This window comes from Hemicordylus capensis, chromosome 16 (genome assembly GCF_027244095.1).
Source record: "Hemicordylus capensis ecotype Gifberg chromosome 16, rHemCap1.1.pri, whole genome shotgun sequence".
Taxonomy (NCBI): domain Eukaryota; kingdom Metazoa; phylum Chordata; class Lepidosauria; order Squamata; family Cordylidae; genus Hemicordylus; species Hemicordylus capensis.
Window position 1 is genome coordinate 10,891,783 of NC_069672.1, and position 21,078 is coordinate 10,912,860.

Sequence of the window (21,078 nt, forward strand, 5' to 3'; positions counted from 1 at the left end):
GTCTGACTCAGTAGATGGCCGCTTCCTACGTTCCAAGGTCTTGAGGTCCAGGCTCCAACATGACCTCGGTGCCTGCCCAAGAATCACACACACAATCGCTCTCTCTGAACGATACTGTCGCAAGAGGCTGTTTGCTACTCCTCTCTTGCTGCCACTGACTGCACCCCGCCCCAGCCTGGCTGCTCTTTTACTTCTTCCCCCGGGGCGTCTGTCTCCAACATGACCTCGGTGCGCGGCGCACCGCTGGGTCCATGCACCAGAATGACACACACACACACACTCTCTCTCTCTCTCTCTGGCTCTCAATGCCCCTGTCGCCAAGGGGGCTGCCTGCTTGCTGCCACTGCACACACCCACCCGGGCTGCTTGTGCATTTCCTCCTCCTCCCCCGGCGGCGGCGGCGGCGGCGTCTGTCTCCTCCCTCCTCCTCCTCCTCCTCCCCGCGGACAGGCTGGGAGGGAGGCGCCTCGTCCTTCCCCGCCCGGCCATGGCGGGCCACGAGCGGGCCGGCGCAGGCGGCAAGCTCAGCCTCAAGCGCAAAAGGGGGGCGGCGGGCTCCTCCGCCTCCTCGTCCTTGCCGGGGGGCGACCCCCCGCCGCCGTCCGCTGCTCCTCGACCCTGGTGAATGGCGCGCAACGCAGCCGCCGCCGAGGGCGCTTCTTTTTTTTTTTTTTTTTTTTTTGCAAGAAAGGCGCGCGCAGGTCTGGGGCTGCTGCGCGCGTGGCGCAGCTGGGCCGCTTCCCAGGGCGCGCGGGGCACACAGCTGGGGGGAAGGCGGGGGGAGGAGAACGGGAGGGGCGGGGGGAGAGCTGGCCTTGGGGAAGCAGCCGGGGGGGGGTGGCGCTCCCTTGCTAAGCAGGGTCCGCGCTGGTTTGCGTTTGGAGGGGAGGCTGCAGGGGGGGACCCGGGCTGCAAGAGGGAGGGAGGGATGGGGGAGCGTCGCCGGCATGCTGGTCTTTGGGGTAGCGAGCATGGATACTACGGGTCCCCTCCCTTTGTGAAGCAGGGCCCGCCCTGGTTTGCATTTGAATGGGAGACTCCATGCGTGAGTGCAGGAGGACATTCCTCTTCGCGAAAGGGGCCCTTCTGGGAAGATAAATACAGATGATAAATAAATATGATAGATAAATATTATACATTATCACAATGTGATAGATAAATATTATACATTTTTATATATATAGTATGTGTGTGTATATATATATATATATATTGTGTGTGTATATGTATATGTATGTGTGTATATATATATATATATATATATATATATATATATATATATATATCAGAGCATCTATGTGCTTGCATGCAAAAGCAGGTTCCAAGCTCCCTCCCTGGCAGGATCTCCAAGATAGGACAAGCTTTTTTTAAAAAAAAAATTTTAAAAATAGGACAAGATTTTTTTTAATTGAACCAACAAACTACGACTCGATGGCAAACTTTACCTTTACTTTAAAAAGGGAGAGAGTTCTGTCATTTTGTTCCTGCACCACTCGACAAGCACGGGGTTCTCAAACGTCCCGCGGCAATGAGCAAACCGCTCAAGCCACGTTGGATTGGGGCCGGTCGGCTCCTCCGAGAGGAGGGAGGCTAATTCTCCGGACTTTTCTGTTTTTGCCGAACGTCTTCCAGCAGCTCTCCCTGGTTTGAAGAGCCAGGCCTCAGCAGTGCCGAAAGCACCTGGGCGGCGTTACTGAAGGCTGTGGGCCCACATCTGAACTGCGCAAGCTTGGAGAAAGTGATCCGGCTCCCAGAGTTTCTGAAAAAGGTGAAAGAGTTTAGAAAACACGACCAGCCGTTATGTCGTGAGACTACCCTGTCCACCAAGGCAGTATCAGACCCAAAGGAGTGGTTCATCTCCGATGCCCTCCTGCATTTGCATTACTTTCTGTGTCCAAAATCTTGTATGGTGAGTCATTGCCCCGCAGGGTTAGATTCCAGATCAGCAGGTGCCAAATGTTCCCCTTCACCTCTTTTTTTAAAGTTTTTTATTACTGGCCTCTAAGAAGATCAGAGTGGTAGCATTATAAGTTCTAACCTAGAATAGGTTAGATAGAAATGAAATAGAAGAAATAGAATGAACTGCCCAGAGACATAGGTTTTGGGCAGTATAGAAATATGTAAATAAAATAAATAAAATAAGTAGATAGAATGGAAGAGGAGATCTGGTCTTGTGGGGGTGAGCATGAATTTCCCCCTTTGCTAAGCTGGATCCACCCTGGTTTGCATTTGAATGGGAGACTAGCTATCCCCCTTAGGGGACGGGGCCTGCCTGCTTGAATGCAGAAGGTTCCAAGTTCCCTCCCTGGCATCTCCAAATAGGGCTGATAGAGACTCCTGCCTTCAACCTTGGAGAAGCCGCTGCCAGTCTGTGTAGACAATACTGAGCTAGCTGGACCTATAGTCTGACTCGGTACATGGCAGCTTCCCATGTTCCTGTAACTTGCTCAAAACATCAGTGAGCATCATTGCTGCAGAGGGGGTCTGAACTTGCAGTCTCTAATCTGTATTCTTGTGGCTTTACAGATTAAAAAAATTAAAGGTTTTCCTGTGCGTTACAGAGCTCTGAGATTGTAAACCTGCAGCCAAAACCTGAAGTCTTTAATGTTGGAACAAAACAGTTTCAGTGGATTCCACTTCCACCTCACCACAGAGAAATCAATCAATCAAAGGATCTAAGCCACCGCAACTCTGAAAATCAGACTCTCGGTTTAACAGGAAGAGAAAATAAGGAAGAGGAGAGGCTCAAAATGGTGTCTCTTGCTCCTGAGCAAGAGTCCCTCGCCACCAATGAGCATACAGTGGAGAAATCCCGAACGATACACACCACGAGACACTCTGCGAACCTGGGTGGCGAAGAGAGGATTGGACCAGCGCAATTGGACCACCAACAGAATTCACCAGATTATTCTGTACTAGCAGCTAAGCAGAGCCATCCAAAGAACGTTGACTCCCAAGAGCTTTGGGAAGAGAGTACCACACAGAGCAGAAAGAACAGCAGGAGAGGAGATGAATACACAGGAGATGGCCTCAAGGAAACCTCACCTCTCGAATCTTGTCCTATGTGTCAGATGCGCTTTTCTGGAATGTAAGTAGCCACCTTATTACTCTGGAATTGGTTTTTCCGTTCGGCATAAAATCCGGACACACACCACCTTCTGCAGACATAAATGTATGGGAAAGGTAAGCTCTGCATTAAATTGCATGTTTACACACATTAAACATAAACATTAGACACTTCGTTGCTTGAGTAATTGGCTTCTGAACCAAAAAAGCGAAAGTCCTTCGTGCTTTTGCATTAACTTACCAAAAACAAAACAAAACACGCTTTTAAATTTAGACAGTATATTAAATGCCCAGCCACATTACCGATTCAAAATAAGTTAATTTGTTGGACCCATGTTAATATGCAGCAACTTCCAAATTATTCCACTCCAGTTCATGCACTTAACTGTGAGGTATTCAGAAATGCTGTTGGGGGACTTAAGCACTAAATAGGCTAATAGTCATTCAATAGATGAACTGGACTTTTCTCTCTTATTGAATTAGAGGAAAAGTCTGGCATGTTAATATATTTTTTACTTAAGTCAGGAATGGCCAGATAGGCAAGTTACTATTATGTAGGGATGTGCGTGAAGCGTTTCAGCGGGGTGAGGGGCAAGAAGGTCCCAGGTTCCTTCAACCTGGAACCTTGAAGGTTGAAGGAACCTTCAAGCCAAAACATCTTCAGATAAGGATGAGTAAAGCATGTGTTGTGGCCGTCTGTGACCTGGTGCCATGCACAGGTTGCTGGTCAGCACAGCAGCCGCGCATGGACTTGAGTGACCCTCTAAGGCAGGGAGTCTCAACGTTGGGTCTCCAGATGTTAGCGGACTTCAACTCCCAGTTGCCTTTGGTTGGGGATTATGGGAGCTGAAGTCTGCTTACATCTGGGGAGCCAGCGTTGAGAATCCCTGCTCTAAGGTATGTGCATGTGCTTGCGCTCAGACAGTTTTTGATGTCCACTCAGTTAAATTTGGCTTCTGCTCAGGTTGAATCAGGAAGGCCCCACTCAGAACGCACGTGCGAGCACTGCCTTGAGATTGCCGCCCAGAACAAAACTGTGATTCGGCAGGCCGCTTTGAAGTGATTCGGCACGTCCCTACTGAACGACTGAATCATTTCATGCACATCTCTACTATTACGTACAAAAGCAAGATTCAAGAGGCACTGCCTTACCACCCCCCACCCAGATGTACTGTGGTGCGTTGGTTTTATTTACAGGTCTGATACATGGAATTCTCTCTTTATTTGCAGATGGTCAAAACTGGACCTTGATAGCCACCTTGCCAAGTGCTTGTCTGAAAGTGCCGAAGATGTGTTTTGGTAACTCAGAGGACTCGAAGACTTAAGTAGTCAGATGTGCAGTCATTTCATTGTGTAGCAAGAAAGCTAAAAAGGAAAGAAGGGCATTTAACCTCTCATTATGCCTTTATCTGAGTCTATAAGCATCAATTCCAATCCTGCTATGACAGCTATTATGGGGGAATGGGTGTGGCAATGCTAGCAAAGTCCAGGTACTTCTCTATGGCCTCTGTCATAAGAGCACTTCTGAAGAATCCACTGCAAAAAGGGACAGGCATTCACAGACGATTAACTGTGCAGAATTTTTTTTTTTAAAAAATCCAGTAAATACAATATGCCTAGTCTGCTTCAGTGGATTTGGGGAGAATGGAAGATTTGATTAGCTCATGAGAAATTAAATTGTCTGCTCGAACTAGGCATGAAAAAGCCTCCAAATAAAATTTAAAAAGGTAGTTGGAACTTTTGTCATTTCCATGTGTTGGAGTGCTCTGGTATGGTCTCGTAAGGTGCACTGAAAATAGTCAATTAGTGACTTTAAGTTAATCGATCAATTTTTAGCATAGTTGGGCTTAATTTCACGAGGATGACTGAATCCATTACCTTTACAACAAGAATCCTTTTGATCTTTGTGATCTAATGTGAAAACACACTTTTTACTTAACACGGTCAAGGTCAAGTTGTGCCGCTGAGTCGGTGTCAACTCCTGGCAACCACAGAGCCCATGTGGACAAAGAGAGTCCAAAATAGGACACTCAATCATTTCTTTAAAAAGCAAGAGATTCCTTTTAGGGTTAAAAATCAACAATGCTGCCGTGTGTGTCGCATATACAACACAGTGGAACTCAGAAGTAACTATGCCCGGAGAGATATCGGAAGCAAGCTAGATCTGATCTACCCCTAAACAGGAGGAGGTGATACAATGGTCTGGATCACACCGGACTGAAGATGGGAGTCATTTTCCCATGCTCCCCTGTATACGATTACCTGCAAGGAGAAACCTGGCCTAAGACACCTCTCTTCCAGTCAAGCTTTTTTTCTACTTGCAGGCAGGGTGGTGGTTGTTTTAACTATAGAGGAGCATTACATATGAATGTAGGAAGCTGCCTTATAGGGAGTCAGACCATTGGTCCATCTAGCTGAGGAGTGTCCACACTGACTGGCAGCAGCTCTCCCAAGATTTCAGGCAGGAGTCTCTCCCAGTCCTGCCTGGAAATGCTGCCAGGATTGAACCGGGGACCTTCTGCCTGCAAAGCAGACACTCACTCCCTAAGAGGAATGTCTTAACAGCCAACAGCACTCACATGTAGTCTCCCAACCACTTGCAAACCAGGGCAGACCCTGCTGAGCAAAGGCACCATTCATGCTCACTACCGCAAGACCAGATCCCACCCCCACATTAAAAATGCTCACTTTTACCTGCATTTTGAAGTGATTCAAGGGCAATTCGCCTCTCCCTCTTAGAATCCCACCTGTTGCCCGCAAATTGTACTGGTAACATTTCTCCTCAGTGAAACCACAACAGTCTAAACTTTTTCATTAAAGTCTTTAATAGATGTGCAAGAATATAAATGATCTTAGCTGTTTATGGATTAGTATACCATCTTTTGCACAAATAAAACTGGCCCAAGATCTCAACTAGTTAATTATACAAAACTACAAGAACATATTTACTGTTTTACAATCATTAAATTAGCTAGAGAGTTTTCATTTACATTTCATTTACATACTAAGACAATTATATCATTACCAGATCAATTTGCAATATATTAGGATTCTTTTTAAACCACACATTTAAATTACAGCCTTCATTTTTTTTCTTTAATTTATAAAACAAGTACTTTATATAAAAAAATTCCCCTTCATCATGAACAGAACATTAGTCATACACTTGCACGTGAGCAACCAGCTTGTAACCAGCAACTTATTTGGCAACACAGCAACATCGTAAATGCCTTTAATTAGAAATAAATCAAGGCATTGTTTTATTATGTCTGGTGAGCAAGCGTTTGTGCATTCACCCACCCGCCCTACCATAATGTTCTGGTATCACAAGTTTAGGACCAAGAACCTTCCATGTTTCGCCTGACCCCATCATCCCGTCGGCATCTGTGTGCGTCATATCGCCATGCAAAACCAGCTGTCCCATTATAAATCGAACAGAGAGACAGAACATTCAGGGTACTCTGAATAATTCACTGAGAAGGGGGAGAAAAGCTATTAAACTGTTTCTATGGTTGGCTTTTAAAAGGGGGGGAAAACAGACACTCTTTTAGCTAGGTGACTTGGTTATCGAAATCCCAAGCGTCTGAAGAAGGTACTGCTAACTTAATCATTGAGTGCTGGTTAGAACGCCTCTCATTTAATAGAAAGAAATTCGGCCCAGACAGCAACCTTCAACAGCTCTGCCTGGGACTAACAGATGTGCGTTAATTCTGGGAAATACAAAATGTAATCTTAATGGCTCGCTGGACGATTTTTCAATCCCATGATTTGGCAGTCTGACCCTAGCACCTCATGGACTTGAATGCAACAGAGAGGTCCTGTTGAGAACCTAATGCAATGCTGTACCCTGAGAAACCTATACGAGAAAATAACGAGGAACATTTGCAAGTAGCTTTTGAGTCTAACAAATTAGCGAAGTTGGCATGGCACACAGCGTTTCTCTCCTTTCAGCAGAATTTCCGTCCCCCGAGAACTGTAAGCCACTCAGTGGTTGGAACACGAGTCTCCCAACACGAAATACTGCCTGTTGTCATAGATAAGTAATCCAATGGATCATTGTAAGATTCTGAAAGGTTTTAAGCAGCAATGCGGACTTGTTAGCAAGTCAACCGAATTGACGTGTTTTTAATTCCCAAAGCTGACAAACAACCTGATACAACCTTCCTCCCATTTGAGGAAATATGGGCATATTTCATCATACTATATTCATACAATACTCATATCTGTTCATTTCCTCCTTCATTATGTGACTGCTTTGACTAAGTGTTGTGTTTACCAAAATGAAGCCCCCCGTAGGGTTATTCAGTAATACACACGGAACGATTCAAAGCAGTTTTAAGTAGGTGTGCTTTATCAGAAAAAAAATGCAATATGTCGATGGATATCCTAGAATTTGTTTCTCTTTAAACCTTAAGGCTACGATCCGTTCTGCTTCCATTGCTCCTTCCAAATATTGCATTGATAAAAATATTTCTCAAAACTCTAGTTTACAACACAAGACGTCATGTAGGCACTGCTCAAGTATTTTCAGAATTCACCATGTGCAAATTTAAATTTTCTAGACAAGATTTTGGTCAATTTGTTCATCTCCCACATTAAACGCCATCCAGATGTTTGAATCGGTCAATTTTAATTTGGAACCGTTATTGCTGAGACCTCTGCCCCTTCTAAAAGGTCCTATGAAGAGATAAGTTAAGTGTTAGATAGCAGCTGTTAGTTATGCTCCGTGTGTAAAATACTTTCTTCCCTCTTTTTTAAATAATCAGAACTTGCCAGGTTTTATAAAGTGTTCCCAATATGGAATATTTTTTTATGCAGTTTATCCATTTAGGCACTTAATACTGCACCCAAATTTGTTCTGATCGCTAATAAAACACAACTCCTTTTTTTCCTTTATATATATATCATATCATTTATATATATATAAATAAAACCGAGACATTTAAGCCTAAGATAGGGTACCACTTGTGAAAAAAGGCATCTAAAGCAAGCTTCAACACCACTAACATTTTATTCTCCAGGATGTTACACGGTTCGAGTCGCTCGTTGCATCGAAACGTCCATCGGAAGCGTGCAGCTTTCAGAGTGGTTTGGAATCTCTCTCTCTCTCTCTCTCCAAGGATGCAAATCGGCTGCTGTTCCTTGATGAAGCAGGCACGAAATGTAGATTTCTTCATGACGCCAGCTGTGTCAGTGCCCCAAACTTTATTTTGTTTTTAAAAATAGAGGAAGACACCCACCAAAATCATATATATATTTTTCTTGATTCTGCAGCAGCATTTCTCTCCGTCATTGGTCTCCGTTCAAAACGGTACAGTTTCCTCCAGCCTTGCATGCATATACTGTTGTTAAGGATTAAATGTCAACGATTCACATTACTCGTCCTCTGTGTCGATGCTGTGCTTTCATACGGTCTCCTCAGCTGACAGCAACATCGGATTAATATATTCAAATCCTTCAAATTCCGACTGGTCTATTCTTTTTATTACGTCTCTAAAAAACAAAACACATGCACACATTATTTTTGTTTGTTTGTTTGTTTACACAGTCAGACAGGTGTTATTGACTGGTTTGTTTTATCCAGACATTGAGTCCTTCCCAAGGACCTGGGTTGGCTGAATTTTATTAACAATAATGTTGCTGTTATTATAGATACTGTCGCAGAATATAGGCTGTTCCCAGTAAAGTTGCTTTTTGTAATTGGCTGATGGTGACTTTTGTGGCCCTTATGGTGTTGAGGTGCTCTTCAAGGTCTTTTGGAACTGCACCCAGGGCGCCAATTACCACTGGGATTATTTTGGTCTTTTTCTGCCACAGCCTTTCAATTTGAATTTGTAGATCTTTGTATTTTGTTATTTTTTCTATTTCTTTTTCTTCTATTCTACTATCCCCTGGTATTATTATTATTATTATTATTATTATTATTATTATTATTATTATTATTATTATTTACATTTATAAACTGCCCCATCCAGAGGCTCTGGGCGGTGTACAACAACTTTTAAAAGGACATAAAAACACACAATTCAAAACACAGTGCTAAAAATTCAAAAAACCATTTAAAAACCAATTAAAATACTTTTAAAAAACACCACCACTTTACAAGCCTTGGAAGGCCAGGCCAAACAAATAAGCTTTTAGGGCTCTTGTTTTTAGTTCTTGTTTGCAATTATTCTGGTGTTTGTTTGCAACACATCATCTTTGTGAAATATATTTATAGGAACATAGGCAGCTGCCATATACTGAGTCAGACCCTTGGTCTATCTAGCTCAGTATTGTCTACACAGAGTCAGATATACTGAGTCAGACCCTTGGTCTATCTAGCTCAGTATTGTCTACACAGACTGACAGCGGTTTCTCCAAGGTTGCTGGCAGGAGTCTCTCTCAGCCCTATCTTGGAGGTGCCAGGGAAGGAACTTGGTACCTTCTGCACGCAAGTATGTTGGTACCTTCTGCACGCAAGTATGTAGACGCTGTGTTGGGAATATCTTACAGTGTTGAGAATATCTTACAGTGCTCACATGTCTCCCATTCAAATGCAAACCAGGGTGGACCCTGCTTAGCAAAGGAGACAACTCATGCTTGCTCCCACAAGGTCAGGCTGGGATCCAAAGAGCGAATGATGTGGAGAGACTTCCAGGATCAGCTTTTCAGGAGATTAACCCTCACTCACTCACTGAGCAGGGTGTATTAATTAAGCAGGTCTTCAGAGACATGTGGATTGGATTTTGCATGCACTGGATTTTGCATGCACTGGAGACCTCTAAAACTGGGTTATGTGCCCAATTAAGATATGCTAGGAACAAGGAGCTCAACTGTTATTTGTTTAGGAGCAAAACCTACTCATCATCGGGAGTTAGCTGCACAGGTTCGCTGGTGAACTGGGTATCAAAGTTATCCAGACCATAGTCGTCTGTGATCTGCGGCTGAAATGGTGGGGTTGCTTGCTTCTTTTCCAGCTGAGGGGGGAAGAAAAAGAGGTAATTATTAGAAAGGCACTGAAGTAAACCCCGACGACTCAACAGGGCGGACCGCTTCAGTCTCCAGTGTGTACATTAGCAGACAAAAGTAGAGACCCGGCCTGTGCTTTTTCTACAACTGGGCTGTGCACAATCTCGCACCTGGCTTCCTGGCCAGCTGAGAATGTTGGTGTGTATGAGCCGATGCCCCAAAATTTGTGGGCCTGGCTCGCGGGCTAAGGCTACTGCTCAAATTCTCGGACTTGCGGACCCAAGCAATTAGGATTCCGGCAACTCCCTTGCAAGAACCTCTCTGCATTCCCGTGGCCATCTCCTATCCCTATCTGCTAGGTTTTCCTGGGGGGGAAAGGAATTGGCTCCAAATCCCAAGACCTGTATGGTGAGTGGGATGGATTTGAGCTTTTCAACAGCAGTCCCTCCTGCTACAAGCGATGCAGCGGTGGGCTGTCTATGTTTATACTGTGTTTGAAACCAAAGGGCCAGCGTGGTGTAGTGGTTAGAGTGCTGGTCTAGGACCGGGGAGACCCGAGTTCAAATCCCCATTCAGCCATGAGACTAGCTGGGGGACCCTGGGCCAGTCACTTCTCTCTCAGCCTAACCTACTTCGCAGGGTTGTTGTGAGGAGAAACTCAAGTATGTAGTACACCGCTCTGGGCTCCTTGGAGGAAGAGCGGGGTGTAAAAATACTAAAATAAAATAAAACAGATGCGTTTCAGACTAATCATCCCCGCCGCGATGGGTAACGTGGGGAGCGGAAGTGGTCAACTTTACCAGATCCCAGTCTATGCTGCGAAAGAACGTGTGAGACTTGATATCAGAAAACCCAGTTTGTGGTTGGCATCCAAGCCTCTCTTTGGGATCCTGGGGAGAAGGACAGAGTTGAGTTTAGCTGAAGCATAAGAACAAGCATGCTCACATTCAGGTGACAGTGGCCAGATGGAAATGAGTAGGATGTGCAAGCATGGTATAAGCCAAGAAATATTTCATTTTTTCCACATTACAAGGAGAACCTCGTTATCCACAGGGTGTCTTACTAACACCCGTTTCCCGTATCCTGGGATACTAATGGGTTAAAACCCATGTATCCGTGGTTCTTAGAGGGCCGGAAGTGACCACGGAGGCCACTTCCGGCCGCCATTTTGTCTCTAGGAAGCCAGGAAGAGACATGAGGAGTCATTTTGTAGCTTATTTCTGGGGGGAGGGAACGGATGGACTTTCCCCACGATTTTCTGTGGTTTTGAGGGGATATTCTGTCCTTTGGGGGGGCATTATTGAGCTAATGGGGGACCCATGGAGCATACCAGAGTAAGTTCTGGCCCATTTGGGGGCCGTTTTGGAGCTTTAATGGGGCAGTGGGGAAGTGACTTGCCTAGGGAGCAAGAGGTTGCTGGTTCGAATCCCCGCTGGTATGTTCCCCAGACTATGGGAAACACCTATATCGGGCAGCAGCGATATAGGAAGGTGCTGAAAGGCATCATCTCATACTGCGCAGGAGGAGGCAATGGTCAACCCCTCCTGTATTCTACCAAAGACAACCACAGGGCGCCAGGAGTTGACACCGACTCGACTGCATAACTTTGCCCTGGGACCTAGCCCCCGCAGTGCCTTATTACCATAGACCTACTGCCTCCTTACACACAGTTTACTCACAGTTGTAGGCAAGGAACGACACCCCCGCGAGTAAGGAGGTTCTCCTGTATGCTGCTTAAATTATTGTTTTCTCACATATCCTTTCCAAAGAAAACTATGAGATTCCCCTAGCAATCATTCTCCCATTCTCTCTCTTTTCATTAAACAGGCAAAGGGTACAATCCTAAGCGCACATATTAAAAGAGCAAATCCCATCAAATTTAATGGGAGTTGCCTCTGAGTCAATATGCTTAGGATTACCCTGCACATCTAACTGGCTATAACAAGTCTTGCTTCTACAAAATTAAATTTGCTAAATAACAGGGCCTTCCAAGATCTGGCCAACAATTAATCTTAAACTTCATATTTTATTATCCTTCATTAAAGAATCCATGGCAAGGTTATGAAATGGAAGTGTGGAAATTTATGCCGTTGAATTTAGAGATGACTGCATCTATCCAGCATTCCTTATTAAGTAACTATGGCTCTAGGTAGACCTCTATTATATATTTTGAATGGTTTGTTTGCATAAAATAAAGTCACGTTTCCCAATGACCTACAAATACCAAATTTTGCATGCATAATCCTGCCACTGAAGTTAGCTGAATGCACTACTTTTTACATATGAATATGCATGGGAGACAGTTAAGTAATTTTCTTGGCATTTTTTAAGAAGACATTCTGAATATAAATCAGCAGATTTTAACGGTTATTGTTCTCAACAGATCTGTATTGTGTTTTAACACTCAATCAGACCAGTAATTCAAAAGCAACATTATGCTCAAGAGAAGCAGAAGTTCTCTCTCAGATTCAGATTTACCATATGTAGTTATTAATTCAGTTAAATGAATGTTTGACGTTGAAATCCTACAAGTGTCAAATTGTTATTTTACTTCCCTTTTGCAAGCACATTAAAAAATTCTATTACACATACTTAATTTCTCTGTCAGCATAATCTACACAAGATGATGGCGTGGTCAACGAAGGACCTCACCTACTAGTATCTATTAAGCCCTTTTAACGCAGCAAAGAGACACCGTTTAAAGTGGTGATACTCTTATATTTAAGCAGGGGGGGGAGCAGCTGGCCCTATCCAACCCCAGCACAACAACCCTCCAGTGGCTGTTGCTGGTGTCTACCTGGTGTTTCTTTTCAGATTGTGAACCCTTTGGCGACTAGGGACCATCTTGTCTACATATTATTTATTTTCCTATGTAAACTGCTTTGAGAGCTTCGGTCGAAGAGCGGTATGTAAGTATTTGTAGTCGTAGCAGTTGCCCGGAAAATGCAAGGTCTGCAGTACTCACCTTATTTAAAAATCCTTTCAAGACATGAGAGGCCTTCACAGAAAGGAATCTTGGAATTCGAATGGGTTTTTCAAGGATAACTGTGAAAAAAGGAGTTTTCGAAGAGGAACATATTATTCTGAGATATGCCAGTATATTCAAAGCACGACTATTGTCGCTGAACAGCCTGTGAAGGGGCACTAATTCGACACTCAGGACTGTGTAGAGAGGGAAAGTGAGAATGCTGGGGAGCAGAAATCACCCAGATCAGGAAAAGAAAGGTTTATACAAGGAGGAAGAGGGCAGGAACCAGGAAAGAAACAATAGCGAGGGGAAGGGATCGGAACCCAGACGGTAGGAAGAGCACAGAGGGTGGGTGGTCTCCATTGGTGAGAGGACTTGTGAAGCCTGCACATTAAGACCAGATCCAGTTCCACGCAAGATGTTCTCTACTAATTTCCCAATTAATTTTAACCAAATAATTTTAACTCCTCCTAGACAAGGATAACTTGTCATAGGAACATAGGAAGCTGCCGGATACTGAGTCAGACCCTTGGTCCATCTAGCTCCGTATTATCTACACTGACTGGCAGCAGCTTTCCACGGTTTCAGGCAGGAGTCTCTCCCAGCCCTGCCTGGATGCTGCCAGGGATTGAACCGGGGACCCTCTGCATCGGAAGCAGATGCTCTTCCACTGAGCTACAGCCCCATCTCCTAAGGGAAATAACCGAGAGCAGACAGTGCTTACATGTAGTCACCCATCTAAATGCAAACCAGGGTGGGCCCTGCTCAGCAAGAGGGACAACCTATGCCCACTACCACAAGACCAGCTTTCCTCTTCTCTCCACTGCAAGAAACACGTTGGTGACCTCCAGACCTGGACTACTGTAAAATGATCTATGCAGGACTTCTTCTGAAGACTGCTCAAACTTCAGTAAGTTTAAAATGTGGACGCTCACTGAATTTGTAGGAGTGAGCTTATGTTGGCATATTGCATGGGGGCTGAAACACCAACAAACTGATCTGTCTGTCCCCTCGTTTGTTTCCGCGCACAATTCAAAGTGCTGGTTTCGAACAGGACCGTTTTGCTGCCCTCCTCATCTTCTGGAAACTAGCAAAGACTTTTTTATTTCCACGGGAATATGGAGAGCAAGGGTTTCAGATTTTAAAGAACTTGGGTCTATTTCATCTGCCGCCCCCCTAAAATGGTGGTTTGCAAGCGTTCCTTTAAAAGAACGGGGTCGAATGGTTTTAAATGATGATATACTCTAGCTTTTAACGTTGCAGATAGGTTTATACTCAGTTGTGAGTCTGTGAGGGCAGGATACAAATGCGATATAATTTGTTTGGGGTTGGGGGGGAGGGACACACACACTCACACACCAACAAAACAAAAATACCTTGGAAGAGGTAATCTTCAGTGTTCATATCTGGATTGTCAGTAATAATATCAAAGGGAGATCTTCCTGCCATCATTTCAAACATGAGAACGCCAAGGGCCCACCAATCTACACTGAACCCTGTAAAAAAAGAAAACACACACACACACACACGCACACACAGAGAGGAGAACCTTATTATTCATGGGGGTTCTGTTCCTTGCCTACTAACAAGGCAAGGGTTAGGTTTCAAGGTAGAGAGAAAAGGCAAAAAAGCTTACTGTGGTGTGCTCCTTGGGGTCTGCATATGTCCAGGAATCCACCCCCCCCATGTGCCCTGGAATGCCCCCCAAAGGACAAAATGCCCCCCAAACCACACAAAAAACCACAGGGAAATGTCTAATTTTTCCTGCATGAAGCACGTTTGTCAACTCGCTTCCAGAATTATTTCACATGAAGCACGTTTATAAACAAACCCAACGTTTTCCTTCACAATGGTGAAATAGGAACCTGCCGTATACTGAGTCAGACCATTGGTCCATCTAGCTCAGTATTGTCTACACAGACTGGCAGCGGCTTCTCCAAGGCTGCAGGCAGGAGTCTCTCTCCGCCCTCTCTTGGAGATGCTGCCAGGGAGGGAACTGGGAACCTAGATGCTCTTCCCAGAGCGGCTCCATCCCCTGAGCGGGATATCTTACAGTGCTCACAAATGTGGTCTCCCATTCAAATGCAACCAGAGTGGACCCTGCTTAGCTAGGGGGACAAGTCATGCTTGCTACCACAAGGCCAGCTCTCCTCTAACTCCATATACAACTCCAACAGTCAACCTGGCCTTTACTTAATGGGGCAAACATAAGATACCTAAATAGGAATCCCATCAATGCTTGAGAGGAGAGGAGGAGAACCTTAATTACTTGCTGCAACTAAACTGTTGCCCTAAAATGCCAACTCACCATACTCTTCTCCCCGTAGAATCTCTGGGGCAATGTAATTTGGTGTTCCACAGAAAGTGCTTGTAGTGTCGCCAGGGCCCAAACCTTCCTGCAAGGAGGAACAGAGATCACCCATGAAAGACCCACATGGCGCGCAGCAAGTTTCCATCTCTCAAAGCAGGGGGATTCCCTCCCAAAAGCTTGCAAAATTTAGTAGTTCTTCTATCCATAAACACACGACAGTCTGTTTCTCTCTCTCCCCTGAAGTTGTCACTCTAAGAATTTCAACATCGCACATCCGAAATCATGAGGACTGCAGCCTTGATTATTCAAACGGATTGAATAGGTGGGGGCCAATTACAGCCGGAGGGAAAGGAGTTTCAACTGCGTAGGCAAACATTTATAAAGCTATATCTCTGCCATCTATTAGGGATGTGCACGGAATCGGCGGAGGCCGGTTTGACGGTGGGTGGGGGGGATGGCTTTTAGGGAATTGTGCGCCGGCAGGGGAAACGCGGTGTGTGTGTGTGTGTGTGTGTGTGTGTGTGTGTGTGTGTGTATGTGTATGTGTGTGAGTGCGCGCGCACATCCTCCCCTGCCCTTAAAGCCACCCCCCACCGCTGCCGTCGAACCTCTGGACCGGTTCGTGCACATCCCTACCATCTATATATTCAGATCATCAATGTACTCAGCAGAATTCATTCTACTTTATCATATTTATATATTGTCTGATATGTGTATCCTTAGGCGCTGTACATAATTAAAAAAAAATACAACACACACAAAGCAGGATAAAACCATCAAGACTATTTTAGGAAATGAAACAAGCAAATTAAAACCAATTAACAAAAAGCCGGAAAAAACAGATGTGCCTTAAGGGTCTTTTTAAAAACAGCCGGAAAAGCTCTTATTTTGACGGGAGGGCATTCCAGCAGCCACAGAGAAATCCCACTTCTCTGTGATTACAGTTGTCATAACCTGATTACCCTTCCAATGAAGAGTCTTGTTTCCAGAGTTCCCCTAACACAGGGGTAGGCAACATTGGCTCTCCAGTGGTTGCTGAACTACAACTCCCATCCTCCTCCTAAAACTGTGGCTGGGAATGATGGGAGTTGTAGTTCAGAAACAGCTGGAGTGCTGAGGTCACCTGCCCTTATAGGGATTCTCAACGTTGGGTCCCCAGATGTTATTGGACTCCAACTCCCATAATCCCCAGCCCCAGTGGCCTTTGGTTGGGGATTATGGGAGTTGGAGTCCAAGGACATCAGGGGACCCGACGTTGAGAACCCATGCGCACAACCAAATCCCAGCTTTTAGAATACACTTATTAGGAGCAAACCTACCTTGCACATGCCGTAATCTGTTAGCTTGATATGACCCTCTGCATCTAGGAGAACATTGTCTAATTTTAAATCTCTGTAGATGATGCCTCGCTCATGTAGGAAGTTTAGAGCAATACAGATTTCAGCAGCATAAAACCTGAAATGAAAAAGTTATTCCACGTTTTAAGAGCCGCGTCCTCTTGTTAAAACAAGAGGGCTAAGAATACAGAATCCCCCACCCTTCCCCCCGCCCCAACACCAATGACGTCTGAACCATTTTATTTATTTTTCTACGTAAACCACTTTGGGAACTTTTGTTGAGAACAAAACAACAAAACAAAACAATAACAAAAGTTATTTGTCATATTCACATTTATTTAGCAGGAGGGGGAGCAACTGGCCCTCTCCGTCCCCAGCACAGCACCCCCTCCATTGGAAAGCTACCTTTACCTTGCGTGTTCTTCTGGGAGTTTCCTTTGCCGCTGCATATGAAACATGAGGTCGCCCCCGTTCACGTACTCTATAACAAGAAACAACCTGAAAGTGTAACATGCAAGTTCTGGTTATTTGGCTCGAGGAAACGGCCGCCGCAAGCCAAGCCACGTTAAACACACCGCCAAGGGCATCTGGTGTGCAGGACACCGAGTGCCACACAGGTCTCCTCCCCAGAGGCCTCCTTTCCACCTGCCATTTTGCCATTTCCACTGCCGAAGGGCACAGTGGGGAAGTAACTTGCCCAGGGAGCAAGAGGCTGCTGGTTCGAATCCCCGCTGGGATGTTTCCCAGACTATGGGAAACACCTAAATTGGGCAGCAGCGATACAGGAAGATGCTGAAAGGCATCATCTCATACTGTGCGGGAGGAGGCAATGGTCAGCCCCTCCTGCATCCTGCCAAAGACAGCCCACAGGGCTCTGTGGTTGCCGGAAGGCAACACCCACTCGATGGCACAATCTTTCCTTCCTAAGGAACAGCCGGGACCCTTCACTTCTTTCCCTTTTATTCATATTTTTGCTCATCAGAGCAGGATTACCAGCCGCCTCAAAAGCCAGGATCCTTGTGTCATGACACAAAGCACCTCCACGTCCGTCAAAACCCCCAGATGCCATGCAGCTCAGTATATTGGACTTTCAGGGCTCACCTATCTTTCCCAGGTATGAAGGGATAAGGCAATGGCATAAGACATTTGCATTTTAGGAAGCTTTGTGTTAGTTCACAGGAATAAGAACATAAGAACAGCCCTGCTGGATCAGGCCCAAGGAGGCCCATCTAGTCCAGCATCCTGTTTCGCACAGTGGCCCATCAGATGCCACTGGAAGCCCACAGGCAGGAGTTGAGTGCAGGCCCTCTCTCCTGCTGCTGTGACTCCCCTGCAACTGGTACTCAGAGGCATCCTGCCTCTGAGGCTGGAGGTGGCTTGTAGCCCTCCAACTAGTAGCCGTTGATAGACCTCTCCTCCATGAAGTTATCCAAACCCCTCTTCAAGCCATCGAGGTTGTTGGCTGTCACCACATCTTGTGGCAGAGAATCCCACAATATGCATTGTGTGAAAAAGTACTTCTGTTCGTTGGTCCTAAAATTCCTGGCAATCAATTTCATGGGATGACCTCTGGTTCTAGTGTTATGTGAGAGGGAGAAGAATTTCTTATAGGGACTGCACATATTGTCTGGAAGCTACACAAAAGCCACTTATATGCAATTTATATTAAAAAGGTATACTGCATCCCACACAGCTAATAGATGATAAATTGCCTCTGCCAATGGTGAAAAATGCCGTGGTTTGTATCACCACGAAATCCAGCTGAAAGCTACCTGAGCAACATCACTTCATGTGGGTAGAACAACGTTTAAGAGAACTGAAACGTCTGTTTTTCTACCCAGTAGGTTTTGCTTGAATACTGCAAACTGAAGTGCTAGAAATCTTTTTTTTTTTTTTAAAGGAAGTATTTCAGCCAAAGCAGATAAGGAGGAAAAAACCAAAAAACCATTAGTACTTGAAAGGAGTTTAGAGTTTATTAAGTGTGCTCTCCAAAGAGCCCAAACTGTTTTTCTCAATCTATGCCAGACATAAAGATGCCGCGCTGATGAAAGGATAGACGGCACCATGAATAAATAATCAGCCGCTCACCAACGCCAAGATGCCTGCTAGAAGAGGGATAACGAAGAGGGCCCTTTTAATTGTCCGCATGCATTTCCTGTTAGGAGACATGCGTTCAAAAAAATGCCCGCTGCATTTTATAAAGTCTTGTTTCGTGTCAACCGGGTGGATCATTACGCTCCATCATCAAGCTTTTATCTCACTAGAAATAGAAATCCTGGACAACTGCGAACGCTGATTCCCTTCCATGAATGGAGGTAAAGCAGGGAAGGGTTAAGTCTTTGCACTGGCTTCAGAAGGAAGGATGCGCAGAAGGACTTGGTTTGCTTGGCTTGCAGATTCAGTCTCTGCTCCTTCCAGTTTAAGGGGTCAAGTGATGGGAAAGAGACCCTAGAGAACGGCTGCTAGTGAGAGCCGATAATGCTAGACCAGATGGATCATGGGAACATAGGAAGCTGCCATATACTGAGTCAGACCCTTGGTCCCTCTAACTCAGTATTGTCTACCCAGGCTGGCAGCAGCTTCTCCAAAGTTGCAGGCAGGAGTCTCTCTCAGCCCTGTCTTGGAGCTGTCGGCAGGGACGGGGCTTGGCACCTTCTGCATACAAGCCTGCAGGTGCTCTTCCCAGAGTGGCCCCGTCCTCTAAGGGGAATATCTTACAGTGCTCACACATGTAGCCTCCCATTCAAATGCAAATCAGGACAGACCCTGCTTAGCAAAGGGGACAACAGGGAAATGACTTGATTAGCAAGCTAGAGGTTGCCGGTTCAAATCCCCACTGGTATGTTTCCCAGACTATGGGAAATACCTATATCAGGCAGCAGTGATATAGGAAGATGCTGAAAGGCATCATCTCATACTGCGCGGGAGATGGCAATGGTCAACCCCTCCTAGATTCTACCAAAGACAACCACAGGGTCTGGTCGCCTGGAGTTGACACTGACTTGACGACACAGTTTTCCTCACCACAAAACCAGCCCTCCTCTCTTGGTCTGACTAGGAATAAGGCCGTTTCCTGTGTCCCCTTCAGTGGGAAGAGTCTCCCTCACGTTTGAGATGTAATTTGATAGAAGAAGAAAGGAGAAGAGAGAAAAAGAAGAAGAAAGGAGGAAGAAGAAGGAGAAGAAAGGAGGAAGAAGAAAGGGGAGAAAAAGAAGAAGAGGAAGAGAAAGAAGAAAGCAAGAACGAACTTGGAATCCAAGAAACCACTAATTTCAGAAATGACCAGTGAATGCCTATATTAACCACTCAAAATAGACATCCCTAGGAGCTGTACAGGACATCCGAAGGACATCCGAAGGACATCCGAAGGACATCCCTAGGACCTGTACAGTTCTAATTTAAGAGGGGCCAAACGCCTCCAGACTATAGTACCAAACAAAAGGAGACAGGTGACCAAGGGGTCGCCCCACAGGCAACCGAGAGAGAACCGAGCGTCAAGACATCTGCAAAGCCCTGCCCGAAGCAAGTGGGAGGAGTAACACCTCGCTCCTGGATACGCTCCACCCGTGAAGAAGAGTCAACAATCCTTGTAGGTACGGTTGGATGCGCCAAAAGGTATCAGCACTGGGTTGGCAGAGAACCATTTCAATGCATGCCAAAGCCAGCCGTACGTGGTTGCCGATCCCTTTGGATTGCTCCGGACCGAAAAGCATGTTTCGGCTCCTCAGTTCACTCACCGGGTAGCAGCCAGTGGGGAGAAGGGGAGCCTGCTGCCATGAAACCCCACTGGACCCCACCTGGGATAACCGTGGACGTGTTGCTTTAACTACGTCTGCTTTTTCATCTGTTGCAATGGCACGGTAGACGCAACACCATGAGCTGAAATGCGTCTCCAAAAAAAAAGGGGTGGGTGGGAAGGAAAGGCTAGGAATGAAAAATACACAACAGAAATTCAGTATCTAATAAGAATGGAGAACAGCTCCTCAGCAACTCCATGAGGCCAAAAAGCAAGCATTAGAAGCTCACAGGATGCTTCCGAACCAAGTCGGACCATGGGTTCGTCTACCTCAGTATTGCCTGCACTGACCGGCAGCAGCACGCCAGGGGTTTCTGACGGGAGTCTTTCTCAGCCCTAACTGGAGATGCTGCCAGGGATGGAACCTGGGACCTCCTGCATGCTAAGCAGATGTCCCACCACTGAGCTAAAGCCGCATCCCCAAGATGTAATCCTCACTACAGTCCATTCTGGAAGTCCAGCTCCACAGACCAGCATGCAAGGGGGACGGAAGGGGCTCCCAAACAGTATCGTACTTGGCAGGAGAGAAAGATCGGCTCGCTTACCGACTGGTCGTTTGGAAGCAGGAATGTAAACCAACGAGGAACGGGTTGCTCGACGCCTGTTCGAACACATGCTTTTCCGTCTGCACCCAATCAATATCCTGAAA

At 45.6% G+C, this 21,078-nt stretch overlaps 2 protein-coding genes and 1 non-coding gene across 15 annotated transcripts in view; 1 reads left to right on the forward strand and 2 right to left on the reverse strand.

Moving 5' to 3' along the window:
• Window positions 1–226: 226 nt before the first annotated feature.
• On the forward strand, window positions 227–8,441 carry FAAP20 (FA core complex associated protein 20). Of its 6 annotated transcripts, none has more exons than XM_053281535.1 (5): window positions 227–701; window positions 1,633–1,768; window positions 2,562–3,088; window positions 4,297–4,365; window positions 8,088–8,441. In XM_053281535.1, the coding sequence occupies exons 1-5, from the start codon at window positions 262–264 to the stop codon at window positions 8,284–8,286; spliced, it is 1,371 nt and encodes a 456-aa protein (XP_053137510.1). In that variant the 5' UTR covers window positions 227–261; the 3' UTR covers window positions 8,287–8,441. The 6 variants fall into 6 exon arrangements, 5 of the variants coding, with proteins under 5 accessions (XP_053137510.1, XP_053137511.1, XP_053137512.1 ...); XM_053281536.1 differs by having other exon boundaries at window positions 1,636–1,768; XM_053281540.1 differs by having other exon boundaries at window positions 417–621; window positions 1,636–1,768.
• PRKCZ (protein kinase C zeta) overlaps window positions 5,874–21,078 on the reverse strand; it is a 93,999-nt gene continuing 78,794 nt past the window's right edge. For all 8 annotated transcript variants that reach the window (XM_053281530.1, XM_053281531.1, XM_053281526.1 and 5 more), the window contains 9 exons: window positions 20,975–21,072; window positions 17,045–17,131; window positions 16,616–16,751; window positions 15,294–15,381; window positions 14,362–14,481; window positions 12,983–13,062; window positions 10,818–10,907; window positions 9,910–10,025; window positions 5,874–8,559 (listed from right to left, as the gene is read on the reverse strand). In XM_053281530.1, coding sequence (XP_053137505.1) covers window positions 8,472–8,559; window positions 9,910–10,025; window positions 10,818–10,907; window positions 12,983–13,062; window positions 14,362–14,481; window positions 15,294–15,381; window positions 16,616–16,751; window positions 17,045–17,131; window positions 20,975–21,072 — 903 coding nt within the window. In that variant the 3' untranslated portion in view covers window positions 5,874–8,471. The remainder of the gene's footprint in view (window positions 8,560–9,909; window positions 10,026–10,817; window positions 10,908–12,982; window positions 13,063–14,361; window positions 14,482–15,293; window positions 15,382–16,615; window positions 16,752–17,044; window positions 17,132–20,974; window positions 21,073–21,078) is intronic.
• On the reverse strand, window positions 13,598–13,670 carry TRNAR-CCG (transfer RNA arginine (anticodon CCG)). Its single transcript has one exon. It is a non-coding gene; the product is annotated as a tRNA-Arg (tRNA).